Genomic DNA, 14,509 nt, shown 5'->3' on the forward strand with positions numbered 1-14,509 from the left:
GACGTTCAGCATCCTACTGTCTAAGATTACAAATGAGTTGTCTTGCAGAGGCTTTCACTTCATTTACAGCTTCGAGTAAATGTTACTTTAAGAATAGTTCCAAAAAGAGAAACTCGTGTATGGTATGCAGTAGATTAATTTCTCGTAGAGTGAAATATTTCAAGTCCTTAATTCCTAGAAATTTGGTAATTAAGGTTACATAAGATGACAACCATTCAGCATTCAGTGTCAGAAAATTAATGTTACACAAGATCGATAAAAAAAATGATATAAACATAATTATCAGGCTCTTGAAAAGTATATTCAATTCTATGCATTTTATACTTAGTTTCGGCTCCTTTCGCAAGAGTTGGTCAGCCTGTGGTTCTGCTGAAACATTATCAAAGAACGTCAGGTTGCCATGACAGTGACCTTTAGGTCATCTGCATTATTGGGTCTGGTGTCTCTCATCTTCCTCTTGAAAACACTATGTAGGTTTCTAAATAAAATCCAAACTTTACCCGTTCCGTGTCACAGATTTTCTGTTTCAAAGGTTTTCATTATTTGCAAATCATAAATTTACAAAATAAAAATGGCAAGAAACTAAGTCTTAAAATATTTAATTCTGTGTGTAATACATCTGCGAGCATCTGAATTGAGTAATAAATATTGGACTTTATTTAAATAGTTCCTCAAATTTTTTGAGCTGTACTTACAAATGATAGATAAAAATCATCAGTCACAGACTTTGAAGTTGACCTCTTTCTTCTTTGGCAATTTTTTTTACATGTTTTTGAGACAAAAGTTGCATTTTTAAGTGATGTGTTCATTAGATGTGTTTTATGAGAGTTGTTTTAATCTATACTTGTTTTACTCTCCCTTTGGCTGGTCCTATTTGGGTTGCTACATAAAGTAAAATGTAATTTAAAAAATACTGTTGAGGTCGTTCATGATTAAAACCTGATATTGTTTAATGTCTGCTTCACAGTGGTGGAGAAAAAAGACGGCAAAACAACAACTGTAAGTAAACTTTGTCATCTCAAACAATTAGATTTTATTTTCTCTTTGTTTTGAGTGTTGTTAGAGTAGTATGATCAAGAAGTATTTTTATATGTATTATTATTATTATTATTTATTTATTTTTTAATAATGCAGGCTAGATGGAGAATTTGATACACATTCTCCTGATTGACCCTGATTTGTGACCGGCAAAGAAACTAAGAAAAATCAGCATATCTTTTTTTGTATTTTTTAAATCAAAACTAAGAATTCCCATCATTTTCTCTCTCCAGAAAATCTTCAACTAAAATCTTGTACTTAATGACACATTTTTGAGTTTAATAAAAAAAAAAAGATGAGAGGTTAGAAAAGAAAGAAATCAGACCAAAATTAGATTTTTTTTTTTCCTGGTCTATACACCAAATCGGTGCATCTTTAAAGGCTCCCCTCACCCCCCAATTAACATTAATGATTATTAACTATCACAGTTCATGTTTTATCATTCCTTTTCTATTTCTAGATTGAGGGACAAATCATAGAAATACCAGCAGGACCACAGCCTCCAAATCCTACAGCCAAGTGTCCTATCTACAGATGGAACCTGCAACACAAATACAACTACACTGTAATGCTCCAGAAACGCTTCCAGAATAATCCTATCATTATAGCTGTATCGAGATGCTTCATTGTCTCCGTTCTAATTCCCCAGGACGTCTTATTGCTCAGCCAGTTCATCACTTCAGATGGAGGGATGCTGCCCAGGCGAATCACCGGTCTTTGTTTGGAGGAGCATCGCAAGATTGCCATCTGTGTGCAGATGGCGCACAGAGCAGGTGAGCGTCTAGCTGGATAAAGCGAGGCTTGCATTTACTAAGGTGTTTCTGTGTTTTTAAGGTTCTGTTGTGCTGGGAATGTGTCGCAATCATGAAAACTCATTGTGGTTTCTATGCAGATTATTAGAAGTAGAGCTGCATCTGCTGGTTGGGTAAAAAAAACAAAAAAACAAGAACATTCTCCTTCATAGCAAAAAAGCACCCGTCTCTTCGCCATTTAAGTTGCACAACAAAACGGGAAAAAATGGAACTGGGAATAGGCATGGAACTTTGTCAAGTTGCATTTGAATTATCTAACATATTTTTATTTTTTTTTTAGACAAATAAGACTAAAGTGGGAAGTACAATATAACTAAAACTTGCATGCCCTTTGAAGTCTACCATGCAGTGTTACAAATAATAACACTATTGGTGAACCCAGATAACATTTTTGCCTTTGAGGTTAGCTGGGCAAAACACTGGTATTGTTATGGGTGACTATGTTTTTAGTATCTGCAAACAGATACATATTACTTAAGTTATATAAAAGTGGGAAATAACTGAGAAACTAATGCTGGAAATATTCAACTTGTAAAAATGATTGGCACCTTCCAATTACAAAAGTCCTCCATTTATCTTGGGTGGATATCAAACGTATCACCTGCTAACTTGGACTTTTTCCGGATGTAAATTCCTACCCTGGTGATCTGATTTGCACCTTTTGAATAAAAATTAAAACATCAGTTTAGTTGTCAGTAGGAACTCTCAGATTAGTTGCTTTATCTGCTAAACAGTGTTTAAGCTAGGCGAGTTGCTGTAATCTCCTTGAGTATTCTACATTAAAAACTTAAAAATTATATATATATATATATATATATACACTGAACTTAATTCTAGTTACTTCTGCACTCTAGCACCAACACTATAATCTGACTGACTAATTCCAAAATAAAAAATAAATTTGACATATTTTGACTATGGTTGGGTTCAAGGACTAATTTGAACAGGGAATCTTAATTTGTGAGAATTTCATTTTGTATAGAAACACTGAAACTAATGCATCTTTTTTTTTTTTTTTTTTTTTTTTTTTTTTGTCTGTGTTGAAGGTCTGCTGCCTGACCACAAACCCAAACTTCCAGAGGGTCACGTCCCAAAGAGACCTAAACCCCAACTGAACAGGTGCTGCTTTGAGTCTGTGGCAGCTTGTGTTTTTCTCCATTATCTACATGCATTCTTGGCGGGTTTAATGCTACAAAACATTCTTCTCACATCTGCGTTTGGTTAACAGGTACTTAACTCGCTGGTCCATTGATTCGGTGAAACCCATCTATAAGAGAGGACTGAAGTGGTGCAAGAAGCGCATGGATGTAGGTCACCCAGCACTGAGGAACAACGTGCGGTACGGAGTGAAGCCGCTGTACATAAAGCACTGAAGGACAGAAAGGACAGATCAGCTGGAGGAGGCGGGGTCTTCGGTTTTTATTTGATGTAATCTGGATTTATGTCATAAAGGCGTGGGAGACAGCCCGTCTGAAGCATAACTTTTGTTTATTAATCTGCATCAGACCTATTATGAGTCATTATCAGCCCCACCCAGAACCATCTTTCCTGACTTTCCAAACATTCTCTGACAACTTAATGTCACCAGCAACCGGGCTCAGTGTTACACTTTCAAAGTAGGCGGTATGTTGACTGTCTAAACACAACGCAGAACAGATGTTTAAATAAAATGACAATGTTTGCTCTCACTCTCACCATTTGTTTACTGTGTAACAATAGCTTTTGTAGAAGAGAACCGAAAGGCTCCTTGTTAACTGATCTTAGTCACTCTAAAGACTGGGGAAAAAAAAAAAAAAATTAAGAACTTTGAGATAAAAAAAAACAGCATGTTTATATCACAGCATGAAAGGAAGGTCCCGGTTTTTCAGCCCGTTGCCGATGTAGATGTATCCATGCTGTGGCGTATTTGGCACATGGTAGAAAGTGAGTCCAAACCACAGGAGGCTGCGCAGCACACACACTCTGCTGGCACACTCAAACTGAAGACTCCACGATCCTAAACACAAACAAGGCAAACCTGTAAACAGTTGGCATTAAACCACAGGAAGTTGCTACATCCTGCTTTCTGCATTGAAGTAAATCCTGCAGTAATCTTTGGGAACACCATCAGTTTTCTGTGTCCCTTGGCAGAAAACTGCCAAGGGACACACTAATAAATCATCCCTTTGTACGTCTTGATGTCTGCCGTCGAGCTCGTTTCTCAGCATGTTTGGGTGGGACCATCAACATGAGGGACATGGGAGTTGAACGAGGGCCGGATTGGCCAGTATGAAAACATTCGATTACACAAAAGAGAGGCAATTCTGATAGATAAACGAGCTTTTCCCAAAGCTGTTTGTTTTGGACACGTCTTACGAATATGATGCAAGTCAAAGTAAAAACTGACACGGATGCTTTATTATGTAAGACGCAACTCATAACTGTTGCGGGGAAAAACAAAGGCACAGTAAATAAAGTTTGGCTTTCTCTGTGAGCCAAGGTCAGAGAAAGCCCCGGTATTTTGGCGCAGATATGTTTGTTTTCCTCCCCCCGTCTGAGGGATCATTTCTAAATATGCCCTCCTTATCGTTTTCAGTGAGAACGCTCAACCTGCTTCAGCGAAGGCTGGAGCGAGCGTCGTGCCGAAGCAGCTGCGTGCTGTCTGCTGTAGTGACGACACTGCTCGCGTAAACAAATGCACATGTTTGCCTCAGATGTCTCCTGAGGCAGACATCTGTTAAGTGTTTGCTTGTGGGTGCTAAACATTTCTTTCAGTCCTCAGACATGCACATAGCTTTACACCCAGGACCTCTCTGTGCATGTTCGCTCAGGCCTGGATGGGATCCAGCGACAAACCTCAGTGTCATGTTGACATGACTGTGCATATCTAAATTCGCACGACTGGTTTGTACAGTATTTGTGGTTTAATGTTTGCCTCCTGAATTTGGCTTTTCTTCATTTTTTTTATTTTTTCCATTACATGGAACGCTTTAGGCTGGCGGCACTAAAACACAGCAGTGAGAAAGCTAACTATCTCATTCCATCTACATTTTGCACATTCAGTGGAATATTTCTGATTTACTTTTCTCTCACTTTTGCGACCCAAAGTCCAGACAATTTAGATCAAACCAAATAGTCTTATCATTGGACTGCATAAATAAAAATGTATATATTTTGTAAAAGAGGAATTCGGTCTATCCAATTTAAAAGCAGTATAACACTAGGCATTTTGAAGTTTATCAGTATAGTCCTCTTATGCAACAATCTTAATGGTACTAAAAATTTTATTTACCAAAAATTCACAGGCCCCAAGTGATATGTGATGGTTCTTCTGTTGTAGCACCTTGTAATACAAATCCAACCAACTTCAGTGTATATTATTGGGAATTTAGCTGATAGACCAATTTAAAGTAATGCATTATTATTATTTTGGGAAACTTATGTTTATACTTTTTTTTACACATAGAAATCTAAAAAGCATGGCATGGATTCACATTGTTCCTCAACTCAGATGGCCCTTTTCTTCACATCCAGGACAATCATTTGCTTCTAGAAGTCTCCCCATAAGTATCAGGGGACACTTATGAGGTGAAGTTGTTAAGACGTTTAAAGCAGGGTTTGGCTATAAAACAATATTCCATCGCCCAACCTGTCAACTGACAGGTTGGGTGAGGAGAACAATAGGTGATCAGAGCAATAGGAGATGAGAGTACTGCAGCTTCACCTTTAGGAATGTCGTCACTAAGGACATCCAGGAAGTCGATGGCTGGGCACCAGTCCCCCATCCTTTCGAGATATAAAGTGTTTGCTCTCTTCGGTTCACGGAAGTGTAGAAAATTGTCGAGCTTTCTTGCTTCTGATTCAGAAAGACCTAAGAAGACAACAGAAAATTCACGTTGAGATACAACTGGAACAAAACAAGAATGTGTCTTAATACACAAAGTAGCCAAAGATATTGTAAACAAAGATGATGCCACCTTGAAATTTCTATCATGTTTAACCACTTCAATCAAAAATGTCAGAGGTTCTTTAACAGAGGATGTCTGAGTCATTTGCATTCTTCGCATGATGCACAGTAAACCAGAGGAATCTGCACCACAAGATTTTCAACAAAGTTACCCTCAAAACTGCGGTTGACATGGACAAGGCCAAGTGGGGTCCTGATGAAGGCACCTCGGGGCACCACAGACACTTCTTCATCGATCTGTTGAATAGTCACTGCCAGTCTGTTCTCTTCACTTACTCTGGTCTGTAACGAAGAAGGGAGAATGTAACTCAGACAGGACGCAAGGACTTCACAGAAAACACAGATGTGTTTCAAAGAAGACTTAAAAAGTAACCCTTGTTGTTGACAACCTGGTACGGAGTTTAAAAAACAAGAAACTTCATTACAATATTGGTAAATGCAATATCCATGTCACAAAATACAGTTTAGAGTGCAATTATTGTTGGCTAATCAATTCCAAATACAATAAACATGCATTTTTCATGCTAATGTAATATTTAGCCTGTTGGAAAGAGACTCATAGCTGAATTTCCTCAGAGCTCCCCTGGTGACGGCCTATGACGGCCAAGTTCAGATTTGTAATTGTTTGTTTTGAATAAGTGATCAAACGCAGTAAAGATTTCTTAAATCTCGAGTTTGCCTTGTAAAATAAATTTAGCAACAAATACAACTCTGAAACAAATTACTATCTTTAGCTTAAACGGTCGGCTATTTTGTACAGCCATGTTCAGTCTCCAATCTCCGTAACCTTTACCTTCTCCATAAAGGTTTATGCCGCCCTCTTTCATAATGGCAACCTGGGCACTGAGCCAAATTACATCAAAAACAGCCATTGGACTATTGTGATTTTATTCACAGCCATTGCCAAACTTACCACGTTAATCTCTGCTTCTTCTTCTGTCTCAATCGGAAAGTACAGATTTTGTTCATACACATAAGAGGGGTCTCCTATGAAATGACCCTTAGCAGTTTTGGTCACTTCTTCAATCATGGTCTCAGTGACAGCTGGAAGAAGGAGCCAGTCCATGCAGTTGAAGCTGAATGACACAGACCAAAAAACATTAACAATAATAATAATAACAGGAGAAATAAAAGAAAATAACAAATAGAACAAATAGGATTTGTATCATAATTAATATGATTACTTTACCTATAAAGATATGTTCTATTTTTTAGTTCATCTTCACTTCTCCCTTGAGCAATGAAGTAGTCCTGCTTTATGCCCAGTAGTTTCCCCCAGAACATGACCCGTTTGAAATTGTAGCTTTTCTTCAGGATCAACATGGACGTCTGAAGTGCGGTTCTCTGTTCAATATTTAAAATACGTCCGCTGCAGGCAATGAAGTCCAGAGAATACGACAGCGAATTTGAGTCCATTGTTCTTCTCCACACAACGACACGTCTATGTTTTATTTGTCTAATAGTTGTTTAACTACTTAACTGAATGAACCAAGCCAACTCACGTACGAGCCAAAACTGAAACCGTCGGGTCCGAACGTTACTTTGGTTGTCATTGACAACAAAACCTCGTTGCCATAGTGACCTACTGAACTGCTTTTCTTAATCGTTTGTGTGTGTGTGTGTGGGGGTGTGTGTGTGTGTGTGTGTGTGTGTTAGTTCACTTAATTTCCAACTTGAAGCATGTAAGTTCGCCCTGCTACGTGCATTAGATACATTGTGTAACGAAAACCAGAAAAAAAGCAATCCCCAGGATTTTTCCAATCCTGGGGGTGGTGGGATTGGAAAAAGTGGTTTAAAGATCACCGCACGCTCAGCGTGTGACGTCATGCCCACCGGATGGTCCTTTTCAGACTCAGACGGTGAGACTGCGTGATAACAACATGACTGAGCGCACTTAGTCCAGGAGGTAAGATCCGGTGACTGCGTTGGAATAAAATATAACTCAGACTTATCCTTTCCCAGGACACTTAGCTCACTGGAACGTGACTTCAGACCCTTTTACTCTTTTGGCAAGGGAGCAAATATGGAATTGATCACATTTACTCTGATTTCAGTTCAGCTGCATCCGCTTAGGCCACATTTCTACCATATAGTTTTGCTTGCAGGCCGAACAGTTCTCTCATCTGACTAGAGTACCTTCAGCATGTTTAAAGACTGTACTCTTCCTCAGTGTAGATTTGTGGAGTTCACAGCAAGTCTTAGCTGGGACACGTTAATGTTAATGGGACAGTGGTGACTAGAGAGAACCCACGTATGGACAGGGACCAAATGCATGACAGTCCTGCCAAGTTATGTGATACTTAGAGCTAATCTAACCCATGAAATCACGGTCAAATTAATTGTAGTTCGAAGTTCCAAACTGCAAAAATGTTCAATGTGTATATATATAAAAAAAAGCATTGTGTTTCAGGAGAAACACCGCATGAAGTTAGTTAAAGGCGTGGTATAATGCATTTTAAAACCGAGAAGTTTCGTCTTCTTTTTTTAACCATTGCTGCTCTGGTGTTGCGTCTTATATTCTCTAGCTTAATAAACTAAACATACCCAGTTGTGACAACAATGCTGAACTGCTTTACTGCCAATAAAACCAAAAGGAAGTAGCTCATGTGGCTAGAAACAAATAGGCACAGACAGACACAGCTTTTGTGAAAAACAACAAAAAAAAGCTCCAAAACTTTGTAATGACTTTTACATGGTAATATCTTTTGACATTTTCCACCCCCATAAGCATCCCTTCAGACCTAGCACAGCCTATCCCTGACTGAGTAGAGCAGGCCTCCAACTCCAGAACAATAGAGTGGAACATACTTCAAAAACTTCTCTAGAACCGCTCAGGGAACATGACCAAGAGCTTAAAGTGCAATCGCTGCAAATCCCAAACTGATCTTGCATCTGCGGGGTTGGAACAGATTTGATCCACGGAGGCCCCATTCTGTAACTTAAAAGACCCAAAGCAATGTAGGAAAACCTCCTGACACAAGACACTACTTTAGATCTTGTGTGTATTTCCTAAATAAAAAAAAAAAAAAAATCTCAAGCTGCCTTTTTGGACCAAGTGGAATGTAACATTTAGAGATCCCTGACCTCCATTTACTTACTGCTGCTTGTCTCTCTAATAGTAAAGCAGCTGACACATTTTATGTATGTGTCCTGTAGTATAGAGCATTCTTTTACAAATTATCTCCCTATAATAACTAGAAAAAGAGTGTAGTTTAATTCTAAACATTAATCCAGACTGTAAGTCCTGGGAGGGTCTTCGATGCTCTTTCTCCCACGAGCCTCTTAAAGAACAGAGGATTATGGACAAAAAAAAAGAGAGGGCCAAAGACAGTTCGGTTCCTGGCTGTCTTAACCAACTTTCAGGGAGATGAAATTGGTTAAGCTCAAGGAACATATGGCAGAATTCCTGGGACATGACTGAATGGGTGAACAGGGCTTATAAATCAGCTTTGTGTGTGTTTCCTGTTCTGCTGGGCTGTTGTGCACTTTTGTTGAGTTAAAGATATGCCTACCAAATATTTGTATGTGTTAAATCTAAAAAAAAAAAACACTTTTGTTGAGTTAAAGATATGCCTACCAAATATTTGTATGTGTTAAATCTAAAAAAAAAAAAAAAAAAAAAAAAAAAAACAAAGATCAAATTTTCACCTGGATCTGCAATGGTGCTGCAAATGAATCTGTTTTGCTCTCGCTTTAGCAAAATTGACGCGTGAGCATACGAGTGAGCAAGAATTAGTAAGGGTTAGAATAATATCAAGTTTCATTCTAGAAGGATGACCACTCTCTGGAAATTTCCAGTGGTCACCTCATGACTCTATGATGTTTTCTCTCCTAATCTTAAGAAAAGGAAAAACATGTTCTCCCACCTTTTAGAAAATTTCCAGTATGTCGTTATTAATGTTGTCTTGTCCCTCATAAAACTTTCATATCTAGTTAATCTTTGCTCCCTCAACTTTCTCGCATCACTTACGTTTTAAATCTTAGTTTTAAAAGTCATCCTTTTTTCATTATCTGTTGATTTCTTCATTGTGCAGCTTAGCAGTGTTTCAAAACCCTTAATTCAATTGCCTGTTCCTCTAAACCGTTTATGGAGCTAATCAAGTTAAGGAGACAGTGAATGAACAACGGTTATGGAGTTTATCATGGCTCCAGTCCAGCTGCCTCTTCCAGCAGAAGCAGCATGAAGTTGGCTTTAGTTACACTCAAAAAAATATGACTGGTTACTATCCCACAAATTTTTTGGGACTGTCTACTTGGAATGATCTTGTGCATGATGATCCTATTATACCATGCCTGTCAAGTGGAGCGTTTCATCTTTTTTAATTTGTGCCATATGACCTATGAACCCCTAAAAACCAGGCATGCAGAGGTTTTTAAAAGTACATTTTTCAGAATATGATATCAGGCTTCACAATTTTGAGTAGAGATATTCGACTTGCTCCTGATTATCAAGACGTTTAGTCGTTGGAACGCGTGCTTTTTCACGGTCAACATAAAATGCACATCTTTGCAGTTTGAACTGCAGCCTGAGAAACTCACGCTTTCATCTGTCAGCCAGCACTCCGTCCACCTCGGAGGTGGGTGCGTCTCACCACAGCCGAGAGTCCTGTTTCACCACAAACTAAGCGCACACTGATCTTTGTATACGAAGGGCCTAATGTTGGTCCTGTAGGTGTTGGCATGGCATGTGATTTTTCATTTTAATGGATACGTGAGATCCTCCTGGCTGCGGCCAGGGCAGAGGAAAGACACGAGGTGCATAGCAGCAACGCTGCCAAGAGTGTTGCAGGATATTACTTTGAGTGCTGCCAAAATATATGGGCGAGATTAAGCTGTCGCCATGCCATCAGGGTGACATGGCTACTTCTCTGATGACCAATCCCCACAGGGGTGCCAGGTCACAGTGCTTAGACTTGTCCAAGCACCAGAGAGGACCCAGATATGCTGAGGCCTTTCCACAATTTTGGTTATTATTGCATACACTGGTCCTCTAAAGTTGAAACAAACTGCAAAGGTGCAATAATTCGTCAATATCACAGACTTTCACACAGCTCATTTTTTTATGTTCGGCAGTAAAACATGTCTGCGTTGTTGAATAATACATTTGCTGGTACATTTGGGATTTTGAAAGCTGTGAGTCTTGTCTGCCAATAGTAAGGTTGGCAGTATAACGCCTTATTAGTTTGATAGTAAAACTTGACACTTACAGTAAAATAAAACATATATACATATGTTTTACTGTGTGATCACTGTAACAAACAAGTGCTTTGAGGGGCTAAGCTGAATTTATCACTTACTGCAAACTTTAGTGCAGATACTTTAAACTGCAATGCCACAAACGGCCAGTAGGAGTCTACTTTAAGAGATTCCCTATCAATGTTATCATTAAATTGGCCTCTCATTGTATCTGCATTTGTTAATAATTTCATAACTAAAAACATTTTTACTCTATTTCCACGAAGGTCCATCATTCGGTCTGCTCACTTTGCATGCTCGACAGACACCGAGGAAAAAGTGCCATGTGCTGCACGTGTGAAGTTTGCAATTTGATATCAGTGTCTTTGTTCCCCGCTTATTTGCATCAAGCCAATTAAGAGCTGTATTGAATTGCAGTATTTCCTGCTTTTGCATCGGTTCAAGTCCCTCGTTTTATAGTCGATAAATGCCAAACTGCAAAAACATAACCAATGGCACGTTAATCGGTTTAAAACCTCAGCCTTAGGTTTTTAACTTTCCAATCACTACGACCGTGCAGCAGTACGCACATTCTGGTTTCATTTGTTCCTGAGCTTTCATTCATGCTCATCCTTTTCTCTTCCCATGTCACGCGACATTTTCAGGGCTCTGTGTGTTGGCTGCAATTGTCCAAACAAAGAGGCCTCGGTCTGAAGTCACATGCCTCGTCAGCAGCGGTGATTTCAGCTGCCTGGCCCTCTGCCCTTCTGGTTAATGTAGTCCATTGAGAAAAAAAAGAGAGGGAGAGTGGTGTGACTTTGCCCTATACAGAACAGAACACAGAAGAACGGCCCCTCATACACCCACCTACTCACCCACACAGACAAACAAACTTTGAGCTTGTGGCTCAGGATGGTACCTCATTAGAGTTGGCACTCTTTGTGGAAGTTTTGGACTCAGACTAACACACGCACACGCACACACACCACCTTAGTTCTGTTCCCTCATTGGCCCGGGAAGGAAGTCAGACTTGGACTGAAGCAGTCTGTTTCTGTCCTCGTCCCGCTGCTCTGGGAAACTCAGCTCCCAGGCGGCCAGCGTTGCCATGGCACTAATCCTGACGGACAAAAGATGGGAGTGCCCACAGAGCATGATATCGCCGGAGCCCCGCTCATTGGTTGGCACAAGCCCACGCGATGCCGTGATTGGCCGCCGCCGTGTTTATAAACAGATCGGAGCAGATTGGTCAGAGGTCACGTCCATCGATCTTAGCGGTGACAAGGAAGAAATCTGACCCTAAAACCTCCGAACTCTAAATGGGGTTTAATCCTTACTTGATACACACACGCACACAAACAGCGGTTCTCTCTCAACTCTGCTGGCCTGGGATTGTGGAATTAAGTGAATACTGAGAACGAGGGAGGAAGGTGACTAAATAATAGCGTATTTGGTATACAAAGGCCCAGATCAGAACAATAACAAATGCAGTTAGGGCACAGAGTTCAGCGGCTGTCACACCTCCACTCCACACAGTGGTTTTGGATTAGTGCTGGATAAACAGCTTCAGCAGAAGGATGTGTGCTGTGTATACTCATAATACTCAAACAGCCAAGTCTTAGTGATTCTATTTGACCTGTCCAGAGTAATCCACCATTTGAAACCAAATGAAGTTAATCATTTCAGATTTCCTTTGTGTAACACTCGCTATGTGTTTACAGTTAATAAATTTGTAATAAGACCAGAGCTAGGTTCGGCTACAGTATGTAGTATGCAATAACTCCTTATATTTTTTACTATCAAATCAGAAAAAACCCCCAATAATTTTTGATTATTTATAGTTACATGTTAGAGATTATCATGTATCTAGCGCCATCCATCTTCCTAGTCCCCTATCCTGCTGAAAAACACCACAAAGCTGCCACTTCCATGTTTTAGGGTTCAGGTTGATGTGGAGTCTCACTTTTCTGACAAACGTCTGGTTTTGTACTCAGATTACTTTACAAATAGGTGAACTCTATTTACAAATTTGGTGACTTCTGAAGGTATTTTGTGGAAATTGATTTTTTTTTAAGGTGTATTAGAGTGCAGGTGACTGAAAGCAAAAGCATGCCACACTTTTCAGAACAGGGGCGAATGTTCTGAACAGTAGGCTGCCCGGTTTTGCATGTGAACTCTACGAAGCCAAACTGATGTAATCAGCACAGAACTCCGAATGACATTAAGAAAAGATTAAAATTGAATGAAGGCATTTGTTGGCCTAAAGCTGGTTTGAATGGTTGAGTGTTTGTGGCCTTTGAATTTTCTCTGCACCTCCATTCTGTTTTAAACAGCTTTCTGATAGGATGACAGCTCCATCTGGTCCTCAGCTCATCTCCATGTCAGCAGTTTCGAAAAAATAAAAAAATAAAAATAGATATTTAAAATTGCTTCATTAGACCACAGTGCTGGCTAAAGATTTCTTCTTCAGCTCAGACGAGTTGAATCAGACTCAGGCCCAGACAGGCAGATGGAATTCATGGATTTGTGTTTTGCCCTCTCTCTCGCTCTCTTCTCTCTACACGGTGGCATTTTAATTGCTTTCGCAGGAGCACAGACAAATCGTGTTCAGCGACAACAGTTTTCAGAAGTGCTCCAGAGCCCCTGCAGTGATTTCCACAACACAGCCACGTCAAACACTTCAACTCGACTTCAACCAGGTCCATCTTAATTAAACTCAGGCTCAGACAGGCTGGTGGCATTTGTGGATCTTTCATGTGTAATTTTTTATTTATTTATTTTCTTAGCTTTTGTAAGGTGCTGTTTTAATTACATGTGTCGAAGGGAAGACAAACTTTGTTCACCGACACTATTTTTCAGAAGAGCTGTCAAACCCCCTGCAGTGAAAACCACAACACAGTCATGTCTGCTATGAATTTAAACTCTTGCGGACAGAGTTGTTATCCAAATCAATCGAGAGGGCATATTAAGGAGGATGGAATTCCCTAATTTTGTTCAATTTAGTGAAGAAAAATAAGATGGCTAAATGATTGAATGCATTTTTCCCTGGAAGCCTGAACCTCCCTCTTCTGAGGTTGTAAAATTACATTTATCATGTAGTGAATCTGACAATTTCTCTGCACTATTTCCAAATGGTGCCCTCCATAACAATGTCACTGATAAGGTACATTTTTACATAAAAACTGTATTTTATTGCATAGACCTAGCATCAAATGAATCATAATATACATTTGCCTTTTTTTTTTTTTTTTTTTTTTGAAAACAGACTCTGGGCTTTGGCCTACCTGCTCTTTAAAAATTAGAAAAGCCGATCCCCAAAGTAGTGCATATGTCATATGCTGAAAATTAAGCAAAAAGGTTTTACAAACAAAAATCTGAAAAGTATGGCAAGCATTTCAAATCACTCACCAGGGGAACAGTCTAGAAGAATAAAGTCACTGAACATGACCATGACAGAAGAACATGATCCATGGTGTGAGGAAGCTGGTCAGAGGAAATAGGTTTATGGGAAGCTAAATATAAGCCAGAAAAAAACAACCTG

The 14,509-nt window shown here is 39.5% G+C and overlaps 2 protein-coding genes across 2 annotated transcripts; one reads left to right on the forward strand and one right to left on the reverse strand.

Annotated features, from left to right (window-relative positions):
- The first annotated feature begins 400 nt into the window (after window positions 1-400).
- mrps18a (mitochondrial ribosomal protein S18A) lies at window positions 401-3,538 on the forward strand. The gene is made up of 6 exons (XM_016675802.1): window positions 401-470; window positions 968-999; window positions 1,499-1,603; window positions 1,688-1,811; window positions 2,897-2,969; window positions 3,079-3,538. The coding sequence occupies exons 1-6, from the start codon at window positions 401-403 to the stop codon at window positions 3,221-3,223; spliced, it is 549 nt and encodes a 182-aa protein (XP_016531288.1). The 3' UTR covers window positions 3,224-3,538.
- A 127-nt stretch (window positions 3,539-3,665) lies between these two features.
- On the reverse strand, window positions 3,666-7,359 carry rsph9 (radial spoke head component 9). The gene is made up of 5 exons (XM_007560941.2): window positions 6,986-7,359; window positions 6,710-6,872; window positions 5,949-6,078; window positions 5,554-5,700; window positions 3,666-3,846 (listed from the first exon to the last, which is right to left on the reverse strand). Exons 1-5 carry the CDS (start codon window positions 7,210-7,212, stop codon window positions 3,686-3,688), a joined length of 828 nt encoding a protein of 275 aa, XP_007561003.1. The 5' UTR covers window positions 7,213-7,359; the 3' UTR covers window positions 3,666-3,685.
- Between the last annotated feature and the right edge of the window lie 7,150 nt (window positions 7,360-14,509).

The sequence above is a fragment of the Poecilia formosa genome, unplaced genomic scaffold (assembly GCF_000485575.1).
Source record: "Poecilia formosa unplaced genomic scaffold, Poecilia_formosa-5.1.2 Scaffold122, whole genome shotgun sequence".
Lineage (NCBI taxonomy): Eukaryota > Metazoa > Chordata > Actinopteri > Cyprinodontiformes > Poeciliidae > Poecilia > Poecilia formosa.